Source organism: Pinus tabuliformis, chromosome 2_2 (genome assembly GCF_031772625.1).
Source record: "Pinus tabuliformis cultivar Carrire ecotype Pingquan chromosome 2_2, CPIR1, whole genome shotgun sequence".
In the NCBI taxonomy this organism is placed as follows: Eukaryota; Viridiplantae; Streptophyta; class Pinopsida; order Pinales; family Pinaceae; genus Pinus; species Pinus tabuliformis.
Window position 1 is genome coordinate 508,006,894 of NC_142300.1, and position 10,927 is coordinate 508,017,820.

At 37.4% G+C, this 10,927-nt stretch overlaps 1 protein-coding gene across 2 annotated transcripts; it reads left to right on the plus strand.

Annotated features, from left to right (window-relative positions):
• Positions 1-977: 977 nt before the first annotated feature.
• Positions 978-1,874, plus strand: LOC149193588 (pentatricopeptide repeat-containing protein At3g22690-like). Of its 2 annotated transcripts, none has more exons than XM_089406758.1 (2): positions 978-1,411; positions 1,549-1,874. In XM_089406758.1, the coding sequence occupies exon 1, from the start codon at positions 1,012-1,014 to the stop codon at positions 1,390-1,392; it is 381 nt and encodes a 126-aa protein (XP_089262884.1). In that variant the 5' UTR covers positions 978-1,011; the 3' UTR covers positions 1,393-1,411; positions 1,549-1,874. The 2 variants fall into 2 exon arrangements, with proteins under 2 accessions (XP_089262884.1, XP_089262885.1); XM_089406759.1 differs by having other exon boundaries at positions 1,575-1,874.
• Positions 1,875-10,927: the final 9,053 nt, after the last annotated feature.

Genomic DNA, 10,927 nt, shown 5'->3' on the forward strand with positions numbered 1-10,927 from the left:
GGATTCAATATTCAAATCCGGCAGAGTGGGGTTGAAGAAATGGATATTGAAGATGGATTCAATTATAGAAACTATCTTTTGAAAAAAGGTTAGTTTTGCCCCAAAAAGAAAGTCCCTCCTTTGAGACCTTGCCACAACTTCCATAGTTGTGAAATTTTACAATAATAGAACCTCTAGAGTAGAGGTTTACCATATACTTAGAACTTAGGTTGGAATTGATTTGATTCTTGAACAGGCCCTTACACATGGTATCAGAGCTTTGGTTCAAAATCTGGACCCAAAGCCCACTAAACCCCAATTAAGAGTGTTGTTAAGTATTGCTCCAATATAAAATTTCTCAAATTCTCCTCTCCTTGTAAGAAGAAAAACTCTAGCTATTCTCGCTTTCCAATGTAACATTTCTGCAATTTTATGTATTCTCCTCTCCCGATAAAAAATAAAAACTCTAGCTATTCTCGCTTTCTACATGTAACATTTCTTGCATTAAGGGTTCCCTGTATTATGAGTGCGAAGAAGCTTACCGTATACTAATTACTAATTTGGAAATAAATACATGGGGTGTCTTTCTCGTCCCCTCAGTTGAAGAATGGAATTGGCACATACAATCCTACCTTGTGCAACCTCCAACTTAGCAGAATTTCGTCACATACTTAAAAAGGAAGAGCATGTAAATATTCATGCACACTCTAACATCAACATCAATGGCGATGCCTATCTCATCCATTGTCGTAGCCCAACTGTAGCTTCCACTACCATTAAATGCAAAACCACTGACAAACAGAAACAGACACAGAAGCCAAACGCCGTTATTGATACTTACGAAGGTGTGGCTTCATATTTGCAAGCTTGTACACACATATTCAGATTTGGGTTTCATGGAAATATTTTCTTGCTAAGCAAACTCATAAACCTCTATACAAAGTCGACCGCATGAATTATGCACAACTGGTTTTTGAAAATTCCCCTAAACGGGACTGTGTTTTATGGAATGTGCCCATCAGAGGGTACGCCATGAATGGACCCTGTGAGGAAGCCCTCCTACTCTATTCCCAAATGCGGCAGAAAGGCATACAGCCCGATGAACTCATTCTTCCCTTTATTCTGAAGGGGATGAAGGTTCATCATTTTATAATAAGAGCCGGATTGGATTGCAATCTATTTGTGGGGAACGCCCTTCTTGCTCTATATGCAAAATGTGGAAGTATAGAGAACGCACGCCAAGTGTTTAACAAAATGTGTGAGAGAGATTTGGTGTCATGGAACTCTATGATTGTTGGATATTCTCAGAATGGACATGCCTATGAGGCATTGACGCTTTTCCATCAAATGCTGCTAGAGGAGGTGGTACCGGGTCCCGTTACTATGGTTAGTGTTCTCCGAGCATGTACATAGGTCGAAGCTCTTCAACGAGGTAAGTGTGTGCATAGTTACATGATTAGAAATGAGATTGAGATCAATATCTTTGTAGATACCTCCCTCACAGATCTCTATTCGAAATGTGCAAGTATTGAAATGGCACGTCTATTGTTTGACAAAATGTCTTGACAGAGATGTTGTGGCATGACTGCATGCAGTCAAAACACCCACGAATGTGATGTAGGTTGGCTTCACGCCACTGTGCTCCATTTGAGAAAAGAGCCCAAGAGCATTTTCAGCATGCCCGTTCATACCAAGACCCTCAATAATGTCTTGACCGTTTCAGAGGGGCTATTGCGAGGTTTGCGTAATGGAGTTCGGACAGATTCAGGACGGGGGGGTTTTCTGCATTTTAAGACGGTGATTCGAGGTTTTGTTTCTGAAGCATAAAATCTCTGTAGCGAAAATGAAGTCTTCTCTGAGGAAGCTGCGAGGGTTTTCACTCAGCAAACATGGAGTTAAAGAGAGACTGGGCGCGGTCTATCACAGCCAGAAGCAGCAGCAGCTGCCACCTCCGGCTTCCCTGGACGAGCTCGTTCAAGCTTCCCAGGTACTGATTTCATGGATCATTTTTCAAGTTAGGGAATGTTGTTGCGTTATTTATATTTTCAAGAAAATTGAGCTTTTTCCTTTAAAAGAATTCGCGATAAAGAGGTTCTTGTTGCGTTTTAGAGATAGCCTGTGACGAATGATTTTCAAAAATGAAATGCGAAGCGTTAGTTCTCTTGATGAGTTCAGAATGTAGTGATTTCTTTGATAAATTGTAAAGTTAGGACAGGTTATGATATTTCAGGTTTCAAGCATGGAAGTTGAGCTTTGCCTTAAAATGAATTGCATTTTTTTTTGCCCAAAACGGTTTTCTTCGAGTTATGCAGATCGAATTTAGGCGATGATTTAATCATCTAGACAATTCTAGAGGTTTATTAAGCCCGTCCTAACTTAAAAAAATATAGTGCATGAAATCACTACATCCTAGACTTCTAACATTTAATCCCAATGTTTTTTACACTGGATCTGTAAACCCGATAACAATCACTTCCGACGTAGCATTTCAATTTCTTTAAAAGAAAACCGCGGTTCGATGCTTAAAACTTCCAATATCACAACGGCCTGTCCTAACTTTAGAGATAATCAATGAGGTATTCATTTAAAAGCAAAACTCTATGGCCGTGTGTGAAACTAAAATATCACGACAGCCTGTCCTAAGTTCATAGATAATCACTGAAGTGTTCCTTTCGAATGAAAGATTAATTTCCATGGGTAAAAGTTCAAATATCAGGATAGCCTGTCTTAACTTCACAGATAATCAATGAAGTCGCTAGATAGAAAATCCTAGAAGTTTTTGATCACAGTGGCGGAAAGAACATAACTTGTTAGGTCATTGAGATGTTGCCTTTGGCAATCGGTGACCCCAGGGCTTGATCTCGTCACCTCTGGCTGGCATGTGTAAAGGGCTATCATGCTATGTTGAGGGTTGATTGTTATGTTATTTGAAGTTTTATGCATGTAGGTTGAGCTTTACCTTCAAATGAATTGTAGCATTATGTTAAAAGGGTTCTCGTTGAGTCTTTGTTGTTAACGATTTGCTAAGTTGATCAAATTTAGGGCTGTAAACATGAATCATCATGCTTCTAGATAATGCGAGAACTTTTGTGTGTTATGTAACATGTTGAAGTGCAGAACTGAGTGGCTCGTTGAGAGGTTTACTTTTGCAATTGCTGATTCTGCACAGTTTGAACTTGTGACCTCTGGCTGGCATGTGACAAGGGCTAATCGTATGACTCGCTGAACCTAAATTGAGTGAAAAATACAGCTCAAAACACTTCAAGTCAATGAGAAGCCATTTGCTCTGGAGGAATTAAATTGTCTATGAAATTTAAATACAGAAATTTTGAGTCTTAATTAGCTTAATGTTGCTTAGGTTCCATTCCCAGAAAATGATTGGCATTAGGAAGTTTGAATCTCTTTTCATTCAACAGTGCTGTTTAGATAATATCTCAGCACAGTCGTCTTCAATATCGTTTCATGCTGCATGCTTTGATTTTTGGGGTAATTAAGATTTTATTAAAATACAACTTGTAACAAAATGAGGATAATAATGGTTTCCCCTGTTGATTCTGAGTATGTGCTATATTTTTCATTGCTTTACATCTTTCAAAAAAAGAGAGGACTTTAACATCTCCTTACTTGAAATTCCTGGTTTAAACCCTTATATGTTCATATTGAATATTTTGTTGCATGTGCTGTTAATCAGGCATAAGTTTTATTCAGTTCTGAGTAAATATTGCAGCTCAAAGTACAACAAACCTAAACTTATAAAAGTTTCATTCTAACACTTTTTCATCCAACTTTTAATTTACTATTAACAACCACTGAAAGTCGTCCCCATTCTACTAATCAGCTATAGTTAGCTTATCTTAATTAATTAAGCGTAAGTTGTATCCAGTTCCAAGCAAAATGCTGCAGTTCAAAGTACAACAAATATACTAATAAAAATCATATTCTAACCTTTTGCTATCCAACACATTATCTTAAAATTTATATCCATGAATAACCTGTGGCAGTCATTCCTAATCTAGTAAGTACTAAGCAGCTAGAGTTAGCTTATCTAAAACTACTTCTACATCATGCATTTGCCATTTTAAACACAAAGTCAAATTCTTTTTCGTTATTGAGAGTGTTTATGCTAAAGACAATAAGGGTGGCTCTTAAGTTTTTTGTTTATGTGCTACAGAATCTCCTCTACAGTAAGCGAAACCATTCTAGGTGCGGGGTAGGATGTGCAGGGTTGAGAGGGAGACAGATGCTACTTGCCTTCCTTTGTTCTCTCGACTCAGCAACTTGTCTGTTTGCTAAACATTAGAGGAATTTTTAACCTTTTAGAAGTTGATTATATGGGAGAAGACAGTCAGGATTCAAAATAATAAACTTATGTTCTTTAATGAAATACCACTGGAGTGTTTTTGGTCATTCGTACTGAAAGAATTTTTGGTCATTCTTACTTTCATCTACATTTTTGTAATTAACTTGTACTTCAGACTCTCTTTTTTTTAATTTTTTTTTTTTCAACTCGTGTCTCCCATATCTCTCTTACTTTCCAACTATGTTGCATGGAGAGTCAACATGTGCCTGATGACAAATCCCTTGTACCCTGCATTCCAGTGTTTTGGGGACTTAAAAATGGCTTGGGAATGTCCCAGAATAGCTGGGGGCATCATTGGAGACATGGGAACTTCTAGGGCATTCCCAATCCGTCCCTCACAAAAATATCTGGGACAGTCAACTGACCCTTGAACCTACTGACAGTTCAAGATTATATCTATATATATAGATATATATAACCTAAATCCATCCCTGCACCTGCCTGAAGTCTAAATCCTACCTGCTTCTAATTTTCTAAATCCTACCTGTCATCTCAGCATATCATTCTAAAATTGTTCTCAGCAATTCCTTTCTGCGGCGCTGGCACTCACAGACTCCAGTGCATCATACTCTCAGTCAATACTTGCTATTCCTCTGCAATTCTTATCCCTGACTGTATTTATAATCTTTATCAGTGTCAGGGGGGTGGGCATCAACGGTGGCTTTTGGGATCTATTTAAATTTTCTCTTTGAATTTATTTAAATTCTTATTCACAGTGTTTCTTATTTGCAATTGGAATTTATTTAAATGTTTTATATTTATCGTGGTGAATTAAGAAAAAAATATTATTATTATTATATTTAATATTTTATTATTTTCAAAATTTTAAATATTTATGATTACTATTACTATTATTATTATAATATATAAAATAATTTATATATTATTGCCATCTCCAACTTTCTGTCCCCTGAAAAATTTGGGGGTGCACTCTGGTGGTTCCGGAAACTTACCCACCATCCCTGCTACCCCCCGTCCCAAAGCCAGTGCGACATAGCTTTCTAACTATGTGTTTGCTGCAGCAAGGTGGTACAATTCGAGTTCAATTACTTTTTCCAGAAAGGCAGAAACAAGTTAGTTGCTTGCAGTTGTCTCAAGTTATTTTGCTTCATTGAATAGAGTGAGAAGTCCTCATGAGTCAAGGCCAGTATAATCCCCATGAGATTTGAACCTTTCTGAACATTGCAAGTATGAATTCTATTCACCATTTGGACTGACCATGGAGAGTAGTTGCCTAAGATACAACTATTTGCAGCTGAGTTAAGGTTACTTTTCACTAATAAATAAACTAAGCTAAATAAAAGTGATTTGTAGACTGGTCATCTAGCATTCCATGAATTCTATTTTACAATTTTGTGGAACTTCCTATTCTTTCTATAGAATTCTGTGGAACTAAATATTCTTTTCATCCTCCCCAAGTTAATGGTTTATTCAATCTACTGCTATTGTATTTTACAGGATTGGTCTGTCCTGATCTATATCCCAGGTTAAATGGAATAATTTTCAATTATCTTGGAGTGTATAAGATGTTTAAAACAGAGAAACGGTTTGTAAATTCTTTAGTACTTCCTCTAAGATTGAAAAAAGCAGAGGCTGGTCAATTTCAATTTGATTTACTCTTGCTCCCAGAGTTCATTGTGAAAGTCTTGGATGAGATTTTTCTTATTTTTTATTTTTATTTTATTTATCAGGCAGGGATAAGTGGCTTTTATGTTAATTTCTTGTGATTGCAGAATGGTTCCGAGGTTAATAATTTTTTTCACAGTTATAGCTGGAATCCATTTATTGATAACCTATGTTCCTTCTTGTAATATTCTACATAATATTTGACTTTTTTTTTTCAAAGAAAAAAAATGTATATATTAATTAGGCAAAAATATATGCATCTTCTGACTGGCAACTGATTTTTCAGTTTTGCCAAAATCATGACTGGCTGTTTTCTAATCTTCCCAAAAAAAAATATTTGACATTGGTCATCCTGTTGATACAAATTACCTTTTTGTCATTTGCGTTATCCTTAGGCAGAATTGTTTGCAGGAGGCTTGAAATTTCCATTAGTTCCTGTGTAAGTTCACATACTAAGGATTTAGGGTAAGTGTTGCACCATTTTCTTGATCTACACATTACAGAAGCGTCGACCCTAAATCAAGGTGAACAACTTGCTTGGCAAGTTGAATAAATTCTGCCCTAATTGCTTGACGTTCAGGGCTACAAATCTAATTCTTTTCAGATCTGAATCTGTTTATGAGAGATAAAACACACAAATGGCATAATAATCATTTATTTCTCATCATAACATTCAAATGCATGAGATCCACGCCTTCCAAGTCACTTTCATGATGGAACAATTGACTGCATAAAAAGTTTAATTTTTAGCCTGTTTCCATTGCTTTCTTGCAATCATTCTGATAAATCTAGCAACAGAGAACATCTCCAAGGACAGAGTCATGCCAAAACAAGATGAACAATTTGACTAATATAATTGGAATGATCTATGTTATTGAAGTTCGATGTCTGGAGTTTGAGATCACATTATTCTAATCTGCAAGTATTCATGATGGGTTTGGTATTTTATAGCTTGATACATCTTCTAAAGACTCACATTAACGCATGAACAAGCCTATCTCTCTGCCCTTTGGAATTTATGAACAAGGTTTGCTACTCTGCAACCAGATCACACTCTGCTCTGTCAAAACGTTTCCTTTTTGAAAATTTTTGCATGACTGATATCTCAGGTATATCCAAAACTAAATCAGTGCTGATAACAGCCCAAACATCCACTCAATAATACTAGCATCACACTGGTTCTATCTTCTGTTACTAGGAGTTCAAGTACTAGCTTTTACTGCAGAATTCTTGAGATCATGCTAACGTCCTGAATGATCAAACTTTGGGGTTTATTTGCATCATTGTTATGTAAACTTTCTTGTTTTGGAACTAGTATATATCTTCTATTTTTTATTTTTATTTTTTATTATTATTATTGTGGATGCATTGTTTTACATACATAGTCTTGTGCTTTGGTGCTGGTGTCTTTCTGTCATATCTGAACATCATTAATGTGTTTATTTGGCACTAGTTTGACCATTGTATGTTGGAATCTAAACTTTGATTTCATTTACAGCACTGCTCTCTTGAATTTTGGAAAATTTTGACATTGTTTCAAATTTGATTCATATTTGAAATAACACTTGAATGCTCATTAATTGGTATACATCTGGAAGCACTAAGGGAGCATTTCTATGTTGTTTCATCATTTACACAGGGTACTTCCTAACTGTTATTCTACCCCGGATTCAGAGGAGCAGCCAAGATTTTATCCATAGTTTCTTTCCTTCCAACTTTAGATGGGATCTCACCTCAACCTTCTGCCTTGGTGGTCAATCAACATCTTTGATGCCTGTTCGGGTTGTGCCATATTAGGTTACAGATCATACATAATCAGACCGAGTTATGGACCAGCTCCAGACAGATCCAGAGTATGGCGCCTTCCACCCATTAGGGGTAAATCAGCTCCAGACTGATCCAGAGTATGACACCTTCCACCTATTAGACTAGGCCATACATAATCAGAGCGAGTTATGGACCAGCTCCAGACAGATACTTTGCAGATCCAAAGTATGGCACCTTCCACCCATTAGGGGTAAACCAGCTCCAGACAGATCCAGAGTATGGCACCTTCCACCCATTAGGGGTAAACCAGCTCCAGACTGATCCAGAGTATGGCACCTTCCACCCATTAGGGGTAAACCAGCTCCAGACTGATCCAGAGTATGGCACCTTCCACCTATTAGACTAGCCCTACATTCAGCAGAGCAGAGATAATATTTTCAAGAGTTTCCTTGCTTGGACATTAGATGATAGGAGAGCATTTTGCATATGTTCTTAGGATGCTTTTGTGCAGATTATAGTGGGTTGGTAAGGGATCCCCCTCCCCAAACACCCTATCAGCATAGTTAAGACTTGAGTTTAGGGTGGCTTTAATTATCTCTGGTAATAGAAAATGATACGGAGGATTGTGCATAACCCACCCCCTTTTTGATTCCAATAAGCAGAGGTGGTCACTATGGTAATCCGATTTCAATTTGTAGTTAGAAAATGGGGTCACAACTTTCCATATTTTTTTTTTGTTTTGTCTTTTTACATCAAACAATAGTATATTTATTAGAACCATAGTCAACTAAACAAACAGGAAACAATTTATTTGACAGGTGGAAGAAGTGATAGGCTTAGAGCAATTGAATTGTAGGCCATGCTTCTTGACAAATTGATGAACAGATGTCTCCTTACTTGAGATTTAGGTTGGCACCATGGCACCATCCTTTCCATCATTATACACTAATATTTTCATTATCTTCTTCACTGTGAATGACTGGCCTGTTCCCTGCAAATAGATCTGGGCATAGAGGAGCCAATCCAAGAACAGTAATCTCTAGCACAAGACAATATTAATGATCTAAATACCTAATCCTGAAGCTTGAGTTTGATTTTTCTCTGCTGGTTCTGAATCTCTGATTGAGAATCTCCCACTCGTCATTATCAAACCTTCTCCTTCATCATTGGCATCAGCTGCACTGCTGAGGTACGTTGGTTGGTTGTCATTGGACTTGAGAGCTTGAAGTTTCAAATGATTATAGTAACAGACAGCCAGAAAAGCCAGTCCACACCCACTCAAGTTTATGACTGTAACCTTTTCATTTATTACAGACAAAGATTATGTTATGAGCAGCCAGTCCTTGACAAGACCAACAACATTCATAGTCAAGGCTGAAGTCTTTCCTATCAGAAGAAACACTGCAAGATTAAGAGCCAAGGCACAAGCAGAATGTCATGTAATCCAAATCAAAGGAAGAGACCCTGATTATCATAAATGGGTATTCTACTAAGGCCCAGGGGGTGCTGAGAAAAACAAGGCAACAAGGAGCAACAAAGATGTGATGGGATTCAACTTAATCCCTTTTGATGTTCGTGGAATTTGTATGAGGACCAATTGGGTAGTCTCACATGCAACTGCACTTAACTAGAGAATCACCTCCCATGCATTCATCTTGGCCTCCCCATAAGCTGAAATAGTAACTCCAATGGATATGGCCAACATATTGGCCTCAGGCTCACCTTTATAAGCTTCTTTCTTCAGGGAAACCACAATCAAATACACAGCAATGGGAATTAGAGCTTTCAGCATTTGAAATAATGATACTGAGAGGAAAACATAGGCATAATTTGAAAACCAGAGACCCAAAGAATACACTTATCAATACTATGGGTTCAACGAGCTTGAAGACTCTTACAATAGCAACAACCAGTGTTGAGTAGAAGCCCATGTGAATCATGGTGGGACTGATCACACTAAAGTTGTCAAGCAATGGCAACTCCAATGGATATGGCTAACATATTGGCCATGGCCTCACCTTTATAAGATTCTTTCTTCAGGGGAACTGCAATCGAATGCATATCAAATGGGCACAAGAGCTTTCAACATTTGAAATATTGATACTTTGAGAGACATGCACCAAAGGCTGCATCATTTAGGATTTGTACTCAGTTTAGGTGTCATATTCAAGGGGAAGTTGTTATGCTTTCCACCACTTCATAGATTGTTAGAGTGATGAAACAAAAGAGGCTCCCTCTTGAGGCTAGATTATGTCATTCATATCAACTGTGTTGTTGATGTCCTAGCTCAGCCAGGTCTTGCCAAAACTCTGTTGAGGTTCAAAATTTATTATAAACTGAAATGTCTTCACAAGAATTGACCTCATAAAATGCCATAATCACAAGATATTCCATACATGGCTGTGATTATGGCTCGCAAGACCCTTAGACTTTGAGCAATGAGGCTTGCAACATCACTTATGATTATGCACTCTACAATTCTGTGACCAGCTGAATGTCAAGCAATTGAACCCCGATTTAAATCCTATTTTGTCAGCAATAAGTACTATACTTTGTCTTTATTTAGTGTAGAGAACCAAGCACTTATTCTGCTCATCTATAGAAGGGACAATGGTTGTTTGCCTATGAGGTATAAGGAAATCCTATCAGATGTTTTGTATTTTCCTATGGAATTGAATCATACTCCTGCACACTGTAACATTCATATATATCAACCTGTAGAGGCTTTAATAACACCTGGTATTCTGGTTAGTGATTTTATTGGACCTCATGTGCATATCCTACATGCACAGGATGGACTATTCATATGTTACAAGGTATTATTCTTATTATTTAGGGTGCACATCTTCAGGTGCTCAAGAACGATTACTAGAACAGTCAGTTAATTCTGCAATTTAAAGGATGAAAAAGGAGGTTATAGGAGTCTAGTTTTGGTTCTCATCCACAATGTCACACTAGTCTGCCTGGGCATGGTTCTCATGGTTTAATAGTGACTTGAGGAGTCATAATACCACAGATCACTAAACATGAACAGCTAAGGTAGCCCAAGGACAATAGCCATCTTTACACATTAATTAACAGGTCTTACATTAATTATCCTAGGGGGTTTTAATACTTCCAAATGCTTAAAAAACAGTTAGCAGAGCATTCACATTACACATTCCAGCAATCTTTTCTATAAACCAACCAAATGCA